We start from the raw sequence: 15,115 nt of genomic DNA on the forward strand, positions 1-15,115 counted from the left end.
GCTTAATGCTTTATAGCGTCTCTTTAAACTCGATTGATTTTGCCCATTTTTTTAAATGTAAAAGTGTAAATATAACTTTTTTTTTATTATTTTATTTGAAGTGTAGGAGCTCGGGGACGCTAGTTTTCAGTGCCATTACCGCTAAGTGTCTAAAAGCCGCGCCCCTGAAATGCACGTGCGGCTGGATTAACCGTGGTTTCAGGAAGAGCGGCTGCTTCACCGCAGTGATAAACTGATATTAGTGTAGACTTACACCAGGAAAACAATTTAGTTGTAGAGTTCAAAGAGCTACATATTTTAAAAAAAAAAAAAAAAAAAAAAAGTGTGGGAAAGTGTTAAGTTAAAGGGGCAAAACCTATTCATAAAAATATTTTGGTAAAAATTAATTCAGTTTTATATTTTGAGCCATACGAGTTTCACATGTATGAATTTGCATGTTAAAGAAGTCATTTCTAATTTATATAGAAAATAATTTTTTCTCTGCACTTATACTCACCATGTTATTAACATATTCTACCACTAGATGGCGATATAACAAATCTTTCAAAATCATGCTTTAAAGCAAGACAGGAATATTTTACTATTACACCTTTGTTGTTGTTTTAAATATCTCTCTATAATTTTGTATAATCTAATAAATGCCAGTTCAGTTATCAGAATTAGAGAAGCATGTGACAGTGTAATTGACATGTTTATGAAAGCAAGTGTGTGTGTGTGTGTGTTTTTATGGAACTTAAAAAAACAGTAAATGCATTCTGTGCCAGGAAGTTTGGCTGTATTTTTAGTTCATACTAAAGATACAAAACCTACAGAAAACCCATCTGGAATTTCTGTGAGGTCAGAATATTCACGGAGCACAGAACTATTAATATTTTTTACTTTGTTAAAGTGCTTATTTGAAAAAAAATGTATTTAAAAAATTTATTTAAAAAAAAAAACTTTGAGGGAAGTATATACACTCGCTGTCCACTTTAATAGGAACACCTGTACACCTGCTCATTTATGCAGTTATCTAATCAGCCAATCATGTGGCAGCAGCACAGTGTATAAAATCCTGCAGATAAAGGTGAAGAGCTTCAGTTAATGTCACATCAGGTGGGCTTGTTTGAGTATTTCAGCAACTGCTTCTGTCCTGTGATTTTCACACACAACAGTCTCTAGAGTTTATACAGAATTCATACAGAATCAAAAAACATTGAGTGAGGGACAGTTCTGTGGGTGGAAATGCCTTGTTGATGAGAGAGGTCAGAGGAAAATGGCCAGATTGTCGAGCTGCTAGGAAGGACATAGTAACTCAATCACTCTCTTCAAACATGCTGAGCAGAAAAGCATCTCAGCATTCTCAATCATCAAATGTCGAGGTAGATGAGCTACAAAAGCAAACATCAGGTTACACTCCTGTCAGCCAAGAACAGGAATCTGAGGCTATCATGAGCACAGACTCACTGAAACTGGACAGTAGAAGACTGGAAAAAGACCTGGTGATTTTGTTTTCTGATTTTCATCTTTTAAAAGATTTGAAAACTCCAGTTAACTCTCCAGAGTCATGCTTTCCATCAAAGCTCATAAATATTTATAACAAATGTCAGTCACAGCAATTAGATCTCTTCAGAATGTTACAAAAACAAAACAAAGCAGTGTTTACAGAAAAGAAAACACAGAGTAGCAATTGCATGTTGAGTAAATAGTCACTGCATTGTACATTTACGGCATTTGGCAGACGCCCTTATCCAGAGCAACTTAGATTTATCTCATTTTTTATACAACTGAGCAGTTGAGGGTTAAGGGCCTTGCTCAAGGGCCCAGTAGTGGCAGCTTGGTGGTGTTGGGACTTGAACTCATAACCTTCTGATCAGTAGGCCAATGTCTTAACCACTGAGCTACCACTGCTCCACTACCACTGCTTCAGCCAAGGTGGTCTCTTTTAGAGTATTCCAACCAGATGATGTGATAGAGGGGTAGAATGGTGGAAGACATGGGCTGGAGTGAAGACCAGAGCAACTAGAACCTTAACCAGAACCTGAGTTCTGCCATGATGTCCAGATTCTGTAGGGTATAAATGTGGAATTGTATAATAATAAAAATAATTAATTGAGCTTCAGTAAGCGCTTATTGCTTATAGTAGTGCTGCAACACCACTTACTCTGAATTTTTACAGCAACTCCATAAAAGGCAGTTGAGAGTTGACAATTTACAGTCATCCAGCGTACAGTCTTGCAGCTTGTTACAAGTGGCTTAAGACCATATTATTAACCAGGGTTTACAGGTTACAACAAAATTTAAATTAAAACTACATCTAAAAAAAACAAAGTCTGGTTTAAAGTCTTTAAACTATTCCAGAAGATTTGGGCATAGGAAAATGAAAAATTGGGTAGGGGTATGGATGTATATTGCTTGGTGCAGTTCCCATTTTGACCACTAGATGTAATACTAAACATATGGAAGAAGTGGGGTTGTGTGTGCATTGACCCGTGATTGAGCAACACCTAGAAACACAGTGAATCAACAGAAAATCAGCTTATATCTGTGCAATAATTTTTTAAGTTGGCACCAATGACTTAAAAAAATATTTGACAGATATAACCTGATTTTCTGTTGAATTGCTGTGTTTCTAGGTGTTGCTCAATTTAAAATGTATGGAGTTGTGAATGATGGCTTTATGAAGATTAATATTCGTTGAATGGTTGATATAAATGGTGGGTCTCTGCCCCAGCTGCTCGTATTGACGAAGTGCCACTTGGTACACATCTCTGCAAAATGACTAAAATGTTCTTCATTCTCCAGTGTGCGAAAATGTTTTTTTATGTGGAGTCTGCATCAGATGAAAATTCTTCACATTCTGAAATTAAATGAAAATAAAAGTTTTGCCATGCTGAACATGAACATTAAACACCAAAGTAAAATTTAAGTGCAAAGTTTAAAAAATACCCAGTAACTCACTGAACATGAACCTGTTTAAAATCAATAGCTCTTTATAGAAACAGGACCAGGTTACTTAAACATTTTCTTCACTAAACAAAAAGTATCAAACAATGTTAATGAGTCTAAATATTTGTATATTTTTGTACATGTTTATCTGAAATACTTGTATTTGTATCACCTCAAGTCCTGTAGTTTAAGATGGAAGCACTCTGAGTTTATCCCCAGACAGATCCAGTTCTCTCAGTTGTGAGGGGTTTGATCTCAGGGCTGAAGTCAGAGCAGCACAGCCTTCATCTGAGACACTACAATTACACAACCTGCAGAGAGACAATGACACACTCTTCACTCTCTGTTTATATATTTTATGGATAACTGCACTTTTATATCTGGAATATACTGAGTGGAGTTTAAATTGCTTATTTTTACTATGTTCACAGCATTTATCAGATGCCCTTATCCAGAGCGACTTATAGAAGGGTGTGTGTGTGTGTGTGTGTGGGCGTCACTACATGCAAACGAACTGTGACTGGAATGCGCTTCACACATTACGGATGATTAAAGTAAGCACACGAGTACGAAGAAAATCAGCCTTTCTGTTGGAAATTTTTTGTTCAGTTTGGCTTACATGAACATTTACACACAACTTTAGTAAAAGATTGACAAATGAAGACCTGTGTTTGTGTGTGTGTGTGTGTGTGTGTGTATGTGTGTGTGTATGTGTAATTCAGTTTAATCAAATTTACAAGAACAGTCAGGACTGAGTTTCCTAAAAGCATTGGAAGGTTAAGATCATTTTAACTGGGAGAGAGAGTGTTCAAAGTGATGCTCGCTCTACCATTAAATGATGATGTTTGTGTGGCAATGCTTCTGGGAAACTTGGCCCTGATCTGCTTATACTACTACAAACACTGAATACATAACTACTGTGATCAGATCAGGAAAAAAACATCACTGTGGACTTAAATGAAATGATTTTGCTCTTCAGGATATTTGATGCTGAAACTAAAACCTCTACTTCAGTCTCACTATTAGAGAATGTGTGTTACTGAGGAGCAGGTCATGTGACTCTCAGAGAGATGATCTTACCTCAGTGTCTCCAGTTTACAGTGAGGATTCTCCAGTACAGCAGAGAGACGCTTCACTCCTGAGTCTCTGAGTTTATTCCAAGACAGATCCAGTTCTCTCAGATGTGAGGGGTTTGATCTCAGAGCTGAAGTCAGAGCAGCACAGCCTTCATCTGAGACACTACAATCACGCAACCTGCAGAGAGACAATGACACTCTTCACTCTCTCAGTTCAGGACACACAGATCAGTTCAGCAGCAACTTTTCCATCAAAGAGCCACTGCAGTCTTTAATCACTATGAAATACAGCATCTTAGTCAACAATTATATGAGAGCAATAACTAAATAGCAAATTCTATTTATTGTGTTTTAGAGGGAGTGTGTGTGTGTGTGGTTGCCAGCTCCATGAGAATGTTTCCGCTTGACTGTAAAAACTTGGCAGTGAAACATATCCTATCTTTTCCTATGCAGGTTTTTATGTTTCTTAATAACCGAGATGAAACCCTGGATATCGGATTTAAATGTAAGCATGGTGATAGCAGTTACACTGTGTTCACCAGTACTGAAAGGCTGAGATGTTTTGAGTGTGGGGACAGCGGGTATAAACAGTTGAGTTGTTCACACAGAGCTGTGTAGCCAGGGAGCTCAGGGGCGACACGGCTGAGATAGAGCACCAGCAGAGTGGAGACAGTCAGCAGGAGAGGAGAACAGGCCAGCGCTGAGCACAGCAGTAATGCTAATGATGCTAACACTGCAAACAATCCTGACACTAATGTTAATTCTTGTAAAGATGCCGATCTTAACCCTGATACTGGTGATAGAACAGGTGCTAAAACTAAGATGACTGCAGGTTTTAGCAGTAGCAGTGATATCGGCCTTAATGCTGACACTGAGACTGTCTTTAATCCCAGAAAGCTGCAGCAGGAGAAAGACAGGAGAAGAGACAAAAGATTCAAGCAAAAGAAAAATGAAGCTGAGAAACTTGGCAAATGTGGAGAAAACTTAGAGAAGAAAATATGCGGAAAGAGCAAGATGAACAGGATCTATCTGGCACTCTTTCTGGTTTTTTGGCATTAAGAAAATGCCAATAATCCTGTAAGCCACAGTGATTCAGTAAACAGTGTAAAGTCAGACAGTGAAAGGCCAGAGTGCAGTACAGGAGCTACAGGAGAACAGCTCACACATATGGAGGAGAGTGAGATCTCCTCAGATGAGGCGACTGCTCAGGTGTGTCAGAAACACATCCAGATGACATGTACTCCATCACACACATCAACCACTTTCTAGAACAGACTAAAGGAAAAAGGAATATTTCTCTGTCCAGTTACTTCTCTGATAAGTCCAAGTTCGTGAATTCAGCACAACATGTCATCAAGAAAGAGAACCTGAAGGAGCTGTCACCTAGGAGAAGATTTTGACTCAGGAAATGGACAGCAGCAGTACAAAAGACTCTTCTAAGTTAGTTGTGGACAGGATCTATCTGGCACTCTTTCTTGTTTCCTGGACTTTTCACTGTCTTCTCTGTTTCCACACATGAGACTGGATTGAAAACTCTGTGTCATGGACATTGAGAGACTGGACATGTCAGTGTGGAGTCAGTACACTCCTGCATGCTCAGCAACACTGGACAAATACTTGGATCTATAAACTCGATCTACTACAACTTGGATATCTGATCTTGATTTCCAGACTTTCTATTTGCATGGACTTGTAAAGGTGTTCTGAGTGTGGACTTTCTACTTACATGGACTTTAAAGTGAGAACAGACTGCATCGGTTTCAGGGATTTAGGGTGGGGGGGTTGAATGGTGGTGTTTATAAATATGTAAATATGTGAATATGTTAGACAGATGCTTTAAAGGCATCTTAAAAGTCAAAGCCTCTCTCTCTCCCTCTCCCAGAAAAAAATCAGGGCTTACAAAAAAAAAACCATTTGTTTTGTGTCATGTACAATCCAAGATTATGTAGCAAATGCTAAATGTGTCTTACTGTGGAGCAGATCATGTGACACTCAGAGAGATGGTCTTACCTTAGTGTCTCCAGTTTACAGTGAGGGTTCTTCAGTACAGCAGAGAGACGCTTCACTCCTGAGTCTCTGAGTTCATTCTCAGGCAGCTCCAGTTCTCTCAGGTGTGAGGGGTTTGATTTCAGCGCTGAAGTCAGAGCAGCACAGCCTTCATCTGAGACATCACAATCACGCAACCTGCAGAGAGACAATGACACATTCTTCACAAATACAATTTGCATGTATTACTGCACTTTTAGATCTGGTATATACTATGGAGATTAAATTGCTTATTTTTATTACGTTTACAGCATTTAGGAGGCGCCCTTATGCAAAGCGACTTATAGAAGTGTGTCTGGGCAAATGAGCTGTGCTGGGAACGCGGTTCGCACATTATGTCAGATCAATGTGAGCACATGAAGAAAATCAGCCTTTCTTTTGAAAATTTTTAGTTCAGTTTGGCTTACACTAACATTGTGTGTGTGTGTGTGTGTGTGTGTGTACACGCTTATGTAAGTCAGCTGTGCTGGTAATTTTCAGTGATTGGTATTCTTCAACATACGCAAGCAAGTATGAAGAAAATGAGCGTTTCCGAAACGTTTGTAAAACCGCCAGAAATTTTTAGTTTGGTCTGACTTATGCAAACATTTACACACAACTCTACTAAAAGATTGATGAAGGAGGCCCAATCTGTGTGTGTGTGTATAAAATTAAATTTAATCAAATTTACAAGAACAATCAGGACTGAGTTTCCTAAAAGCATTTCAAAGTTAAGATCATTTTAACTGGGAGAGAGAGTGTTCAAAGAGATGCTCGCTCTACCATTAAATGATAACGTTTGTGCTGTAATGCTTTTGGGAGACTCGGCCCTGATCTGCTTATACTACTACAAACACTGAACGTGCTGCATTCTTATGAGAACTCTTATGTTGAAATAATTTCTTGAGCTTTTATACTGCCACCTAGTGGTTGTTTTGTTTCAGTTCAGTTCAAGCAGGAAGTAGTCCAGAGCACACTGGTGCATCTTATGTTTTCTTTATGCTATTCTTTGAGACACTATTTGTCTGTGAGTATATAAAGTTGATTATTTGACACATTAAGGATGCCTTTGTATACTAAAGCTTGAGAATTAATCATTTAAGACTGTTATGTGAATAAGAGATGTCTAATTAACCTACCTGCAATTAGGTCATGTATTGTAAGAAACTTGTACAGATGAACATTAATATGTGTATTTTGTCTGTTCTGTACTACAATTTTACAACATAAGAAAATGGGAAACATTGAACTTCCTTTAAATTAAAATCAAGAAAAGTTACACCTTGATACATTTATTGGAGTCCCATTTCACGTTAGCTGGCTGTCTAGCTGTGCAAAGTATCACATAGTGAGGACAGTTCAGTAAAAAGACAACAGCACAACAGGATTAAGCACAAGAAAGCTCTGCGCACCAACTATGAGTCTACGTTCGGGGAAACAGTATCAGTTAGAAGGCACTCAAAAAAATGCTGCAGTGCAACAAGAAGATGAATCTTTGGAGGAAACTTCCAAGCAACCAAAAAAACAGCGATGTCTTCAAGAAGTACTGATAAGTCAATTCAGTCAAAATCATCAAAATTCTCAAAAAGTAGCAGAAGGTCATCTATAGGCTCTGCTGCCATCAAGGCATGAGTGAAAGCTGAAGCAGCACATGCTCAGCTGTCCTTTGCAGAACAAGAAGCTGATGTAATAAAGAAAAAGGCTGATTTAGAGGCAAACCTACACCTACTCAAAAGTCAAACGGCAGTTGCTGTTGCATTAGCAGAGGCTGCAGCTTCTGAAGAAGCAACTGAAAGTGGCGAACTTGTAGAGGAACCCCAAGTCCCCGAACCACCTCTAAGCCCAGCTGAATGGACTAGTGACTACGTTCAGAAGCTCTCACAAGTATGCCTTTCAGACTAAAGCTGAATCATCTGAACACTTCAAAAAAGTGAGTGAGTATTCAGAAATGCCCAAAGTAAATATTCAGCACAATTGGCAACCTTCTGGCAGCCAGTTACCGCCAGTAGATCAACCATACTTCCAAAAATGGTCGCAATACCCTGTAAAAACAGAAAAAGAGCTCCCACCAGACCTGTCAACTGGGTCTGACCTCACAAGATACCTGATCTGTAAAGAAATGGTCAGTTCCAGTCTGCTGAATTTTGATGACCACCCTGAAAATTACTGGTCATGGAAAGCATCTTTTAAGACTGCTACCAAGGATCTTAACTTGACAGCCCAGGAGGAACTTGATTTGATGACAAAATGGTTAGGACCTGAGTCATCAGAACAGGCAAAAAGAATTTGCTCTGTTCATATTCTTCACCCTGAATCAGGTCTTGACATGTTGTGGAAAAGACTTGAGGAAAGTTATGGAGCACCGGAGATTGTGGAGCACGCATTGTTGAAAAAAGTAGAGGATATCCCAAGGCTAACCAACAAAGACAGTCACAAACTCAGAGAGTTGGGGAATATCCTACTGGAACTGGAATGTGCAAAGGTAGAGGGGTACCTCCCTGGACTTGCATATTTGGAAACAGCTCGTGGACTGAAACCCATAGTGGAAAAACTGCCATACCGCCTGCAGGAGAAGTGGGTATCTGAAGGATTCAGATATAAGGAAGAGTACAAGGTACCATTCCCTCCATTTGTAATCTTCTCTAGATTTGTAAGACATCATGCAAAAATCAGAAATGATCCTAGTTTTTTCCTTTCCACACCCACAAGTCCATTCTCCAAGACAGAAAAGGTTGTGAGACAGAAAATCCCGGTGCATGTGCATAAAACAGAAGTTCCAAGCGAACTTACAGTTCAACAGCGACAGTGTCCGATACACAAAAAGCCTCATCCGCCAAAGAAATGCAGGAGTTTTAGATTTAAGTCTTTGGATGACAGAAAAGCCTTTCTTAAGGAGAATAAAATCTGCTTCAGGTGTTGTGGATCGACTTGTCACGTGGCCAAAGATTGCAAAGTGACCATTAAGTGTACGGAATGTAAAAGTGAAAAGCACATTTCAGCCATGCATCCAGGTCCTCCTCCCTCACCACCAACAGCAGTTGTAGCAGAGAAAGAGGATGAAGAAGAAACAAATGAGGACACATCCCTTTCAGCTACATCAAAATGTACAGAAATCTGTGGTAAGGCGGACCCACGCAGTCCACGTTCATGCTCCAAGATCTGTTTGGTCAGAGTTTATCCAGCTGGTAAGAGGGAAGAAGCAGCAACAATGTATGCAGTGCTTGATGAACAAAGCAACCGTTCTCTTGCAAAGAATGAGTTTTTTGAGATCTTTGGAATTAGAACAAATTCTAGCCCGTACACACTGAAAACCTGCTCAGGGGTCATCGAGACGTCAGGTGGAAGAGCTACCAACTTCATAATTGAGCCTACCAATGGGAAGTTCCAACTAAAGCTCCCTACTCTAATAGAATGTGATATGATACCAGGTGATAAGTCGGAGATTCCTTCTCCTGAGGTTGCGCTGCACCATCCTCACTTGCGGTCAGTGGCAGATAAGATTCCAGATGTGGATCTCAGTGCAGCTATTCTGCTGCTGTTAAGGCGAGATATACTGAGAGTACACAAGGTACGTGAACAAATAAATGGGCCCCACAACACTCCATTTGTGCAATGACTCGACTTAGGTTGGGTAATTGTGGGTGAAGTCTGTTTAGGAACAGTTCACAAACCACCAGTCGCGAGTATCTTTAGGACAAATGTACTTCTGAATGGTTGTGCATCCATCCTTACTCCTTGCCCCAATAACATCCAAGTAAAAGAGAATTTCAGCTTCACACCACTACAACAGTGTCCACGCCCTTTACCCTGCATGGAAGATACTAGCCTTTCTGCGAGCACAGAGAGTCTAGGTGGTGCAGTGTTTCAAAGATCCAAGGAGAATGATAAACCAACACTGTCCATAGATGACCAACAATTCCTAGATATCATGCAACAATCTGTGTATCAAGATGAAGAGAACAGCTTGGTGGCACCTCTGCCATTTCGATTCCCGAGACGTCGTCTACCAAGTAACAAAGAACAAGCATGTAAGTGTTTCCACTCTCTTCAGAAAACATTAGGAAAGAAACCAGACGTGAAACAACACTTTACTGAGTTCATGCAAAAGATACAGGACAACGATCATGCAGAAATTGCTCCACCCTTGGAGAAGAGCAAAGAACACTGGTATCTCCCAACATTCAGAGTGTATCACCCTCAAAAGCCTGATCAGATAAGAGTTGTGTTTGAATATGAGGGAGTGTCACTGAACAATGTGCTGCTTTGTAGCCCAGACTTGAATAACACTCTGTTGGGGGTCCTTTTGCGCTTTAGGAGAGAGCCCATAGTGTTCTCAGCAGATGTGCAACAAATGTTCTATAGTTTTGTTGTTCAGGAAGAACATCGAGATTACCTTAGGTTCTTGTGGTATGATGACAACGACATGGAAAAGAATGTGATAGACTACAAGATGAAGAAGCATGTCTTTGGTAACAGCCCATCATCTGCTGTAGCCATCTACTGCATGAGAAAAGCAGCTCCAGAGGGTGAGGAAGAACATGGTGCTGATGCTAAAAGGTTAGTGGACAATTTTATGTTGATGACTGTCTTGCCTCGGTAGCTAACCCTGAAAAGGCAATCGATATTCTGACGAGGACCAGAGAAATGCTCGCTGAATGCAATGTGTTGCTACATAAAGTGTCCTCTAACAACAAGCAAGTGATGAAAGCATTTCCTGTGGAAGATCGTGCAAAGAGTATAAAAGATCTTGACCTCAATGCTGATGCCCTTCCAGTCCAGCGAAGCTTAAGACTGTCATGGGATTTGGAAACCGACAGCTTCACATTCCAGATTTCTCATGAGGAAAAGCCCTACACAAGAAGAGGCATTCTCTCAACAGTGAACAGCATCTATGACCATTTGGGTTTTGTGGCACCCATAACTATGCATGGCAAATCTATCGTCAGGGAACTTACGCTAGAACAGCATGACTGGGACACACCACTGCCATCTGAAAAACAGTCTGAATGGAATAAGTGGAAAGAATCACTAGATACTCTTGAATACATCAAGATTCAAAGGTGTTAAGGTTCCAGCTTCACTAACCTCAACAAAGAGAAAGGAGCTTTGTATCTTTCAGATGCCTCCACAATAGCAATTGGAGCTGTTGCCTACCTGAGAGCCATCAACTCTGAAGGGGGATGCCACGTTGGATTTATCATGGGAAAATCCAAGCTGGCACCAAGACCTGCACATACGTTGTGTGCAGCTGTGTTAGCTGTTGAACTGTATGACCTACTCAGAGATGAGATGGACATTGCTTGGGATGCAGTCAAATTCTTCACAGACAGCAAAATAGTGCTGGGGTATATACACAACACTACCAGGAGGTTCTATGTGTATGTATCCAACCGTGTCTCTCGAATCAGAAAATCTACACACCCTGATCATTGGTTCTACATATCCACTGAGGAAAAACCCTGCAAATCATGCTACAAGACCGGCACCAGCAATTCTACTGCCACACACAAAGTCCAAGCTGAAGAGTACCCTGAAGAAACTGCATTCTCCCTTGTAAACCCAGAAACTGATGAAGAGGTCCGTCCTGATGCTGTGGCCTTGTTAACCAACATTTCAAAGACACAGTTGGGTAGCCAGCATTTCATGCACTTTTCTAGTTGGAAGACTCTCATTCACACCTTGGCTAAGCTTATTCATGTTGCAGCATCCTTCCAAGGTTCTTACGATCCAAGTCACAAAGGATGGCAATGATTCAGAGATCCATGCAGTGTCACAGATCTTGCCAAAGCTAAAAATGTAGTTATTGGCTCTGTTCAGCACGAGGTGTTCGAGGAGGAATTCAAATGTCTAGAGAAGGGAAAACCAATCCCAAGACAGAGCCAACTCAAAAGGCTTAATGTAGTTGTGGATGAAAATGGACTACTCAGAATTGGAGGATGTGCAACAGAGGCAGATGTACCCAGAGAGGAAAAGCATCCACTCGTTGTTCCAAAAACACACCACATTACTACACTTCTTGTCAGATACTACCATGAACAGGTAGTTCACCAATGGCGACACATCACTGAGGGAGCCATTCGAGCAGCAGGGTTCTGGATTATCGGAAGTAAACGAGTGGTGTCCGCAGTGATTCATAAATGTGTGACGTGTCGTAAGAATATTTTTTTAGAATATGCTTTTATTGTCAATGTCACAGGTACAACGAAATTTAAAATTTAAAATTTAAAAGTGCTCTTCAGTCAGTGCCTAATCACATTGAGTGTTAAAAACACAATAAAAAGCATAATAATTTAAATGTTAGGACAATGATAAAATATAATAATTTAAATGTTAGGACAATTCTAAAATATAGTAATTTAATATGATAATACTAAAATATAATAATTTAATATGACAACAATGCTAAAATATAATAATTTAAATACTTTAGAATTCCTAAAAATATGAATAAATAAGAATAAATATACCTTAAACTGCACATGAGCATACCCACACACATGCAATATATAAAAATGTTGAACATGATTCTACATCCTACACATACCTCCACCGTTTTACAGATCCATCCATCATCCACACATACATCCACTGTTTCACAGATCCAGCAAGATACAGATTGAAATATTGTATGTTATTTTTTAGCAGCATTCAGAGCAGTTATTGCAATTTGATAAAAACTGTGCTTGAGTCTATTTGTCCTTGCATTAATTAACCTGTGCCGTCTGCCAGAAGGCAACAGTTCAAACAGGGAGTGTCCAGGATGTGAAGTGTCTTTAGCTATGTTCTGTGCTTTTTTAAGACAATGGGAGCTGTGTAAGTTTTCTAATGTGAGAAGGAGAGGGCAGCCGACAATCTTTTGGGCAGTGTTAATGACCCTTTGGAGAGCTTTCCTCTGGGCCACTGTACAGCTGGTGTACCAAATGCATATACAGTATGTTAGTACACTTTCGATGGAGGCTCTGTAGAAGGACACCAGCAGTCTTTGTGTGATGTTATTCTTCCTTAGTATCCTCAGGAAGTACAGTCTATGCTGGGCCTTTTTTAGTAGCACAGAGGTATTCACGCACCAGGACAGATTCTCCTCTCTGTGGACTCCCAGGAAGCGGAAGTCTGCCACCCTCTCCACACAGTCCCCGTTGATGAGTAATGGTGGGATTTCTGTCTTTTTTCTCCTGTAGTCTATTATGAGTTCTTTGGTCTTTGAAGTGTTGAGGAAAAGGTTATTGGTCGTGCACCATGCCGACAGCTGCTCCACCTCCTCTCTATAGGCAGACTCGTCCCCGCCAGAAATAAGCCCCACCACTGTAGTGTCGTCTGCAATCTTTACAATGGTGTTGCTGTGATGGACAGGGGTGCAGTCATGTGTGTATAGGGAGTAGAGCAGGGGACTCAGCACACAGCCCTGAGGGGAACCAGTACTGAGGCTTAAGGCCGTAGAAATATGATGGCCTACACTAACCCTCTGCCTGCAATCAGAGAGGAAGCTGCTGATCCACATGCAGGTTGTATGTGGGAGCCCCAGGTCCTCCAGCTTGACCACCAGCTTGTGTGGTAGGATGGTATTAAATGCAGAGCTGAAATCCACAAAGAGCATCCGCACATATCTCCCTTGCTGCTCCAGGTGTGATAGTGCAGCATGGAGTGCTGTTGCTATGGCATCTTCTGTGGATCAGTTCGATCTGTAGGCAAACTGGTGGGAGTCGAGGCTTGGGGGCAGGGCTGCTGTGATGTGACTGTGGACCAGTTTTTCAAAGCACTTCATGATTACTGGGGTGAGTGCCACTGGTCTGTAGTCATTGAGGCTGGAGATGTGGAGCTTCTTGGGCAGGGGGACTATGGTGGAGGACTTCAGGCAGGGTGGGACAGTGGACTGTGCCAGGGATTGGTTGAAAATCCTTGTAAAGACTCCAGTCAGTTGGTCTGCACAATCCCTCAGCACACGTCCTGGGACGCCATCGGGACCAGCTACCTTCCTCGGATTGATGGCCCGCAGGGTGCGCCTCACCTCATGTTCCTCGAAGGTGAGGTTTGTGCTGCTGTGGGGCATGTGGTGTAGCTGTGCCACCCCTGTTGCAGTGACTTCGTAGTGGGCAAAGTAGATGTTCAGCTCCTTTGCCAGCGTGAGGTCACCTTCAGCAGCTCTGAGGTTGGACTTGTAGTTGGTGAGGTGCTGGACTCCCTGCCACACCTGCCGACTGTTGTTACTGTCCAGGTGTTTCTCAATCCTCCTCCTGTAGTCCGCTTTGGCCTCTCTGACGCCTCTCTTCAGGTTGGCTCAGGCTGCGCTGTAGAGATCTCTGTTGCCGGTCCTGTAGGCGGTGTTCCTCTTTCTTAGCAGCTGCTGGACCTCCCAGGTCATCCAGGGCTTCTGATTGGGGTAGATCTGGATGCATTTGTCCACTGTGACAGTGTCTATGCAGTTCTTAATATAGCACAGTACACTGTCTGTGAACATCTCCAGGTCCTGATGTTCAAAGACCTCCCAGTTGGTCCTATCAAAGCAGTCCTGTAGCTGCTGTGAGGCACCGTCTGGCCATGTGGCAACAGTCTTTCTGATGGTGGGAGCAGTTTTCTTGAGGGGGGCATATGTGGGAGTTAAAAACAAGGACAGATAGTCAGACTGGCCCAGATGTGGTAGTGGTCTGGCCCTGTAGCCCATTTTGATGTTAGAATATACCTTGTCCAGAGTGTTCTCTCCCCTAGTAGCACACTTAACATGCTGGTGGAATTTAGGGAGTGCTATTTTTAAGTCTGCATGATTAAAATCCCCTGCTATGATCTGCACAGCTTCCGGGTACATGCTCTGCTGCTTGCTAATGCTGCCATGTAAATGACCGATAGCCGAGCTAGCATTAGCATCCGGTGGAATGTAAACAGCAGTTACTAAAACAATGGTAAACTCCCTAGGAAGGTAAAAGGGTCTGCATTTAACAGTCAAATACTCCAGGTCTGAGCAGTGTCTGTCTATAGTCACTGTGTGTGTACACCAGTTGTTATTAATGTACACACAGAGCCCCCCTCCTCTGCTCTTACCAGAGTCCACTGTCCTGTCCTGCCGCTGCATAGTGTAGCCTGCTAGCTCAGTA

The 15,115-nt window shown here is 41.5% G+C and overlaps 1 protein-coding gene across 1 annotated transcript in view; it reads right to left on the bottom strand.

Moving 5' to 3' along the window:
* Positions 1–959: 959 nt before the first annotated feature.
* The window catches only part of LOC117595891 (NACHT, LRR and PYD domains-containing protein 12), a 120,999-nt gene continuing 106,843 nt past the window's right edge, over positions 960–15,115 (bottom strand). Inside the window, exons 25-28 of the mRNA XM_053228311.1 lie at positions 6,015–6,188; positions 4,009–4,182; positions 3,101–3,239; positions 960–2,839 (exon numbers count right to left, since the gene is read on the bottom strand). Coding sequence (XP_053084286.1) covers positions 3,116–3,239; positions 4,009–4,182; positions 6,015–6,188 — 472 coding nt within the window. The 3' untranslated portion in view covers positions 960–2,839; positions 3,101–3,115. The remainder of the gene's footprint in view (positions 2,840–3,100; positions 3,240–4,008; positions 4,183–6,014; positions 6,189–15,115) is intronic.

The sequence above is a fragment of the Pangasianodon hypophthalmus genome, chromosome 23 (assembly GCF_027358585.1).
Source record: "Pangasianodon hypophthalmus isolate fPanHyp1 chromosome 23, fPanHyp1.pri, whole genome shotgun sequence".
NCBI lineage: Eukaryota > Metazoa > Chordata > Actinopteri > Siluriformes > Pangasiidae > Pangasianodon > Pangasianodon hypophthalmus.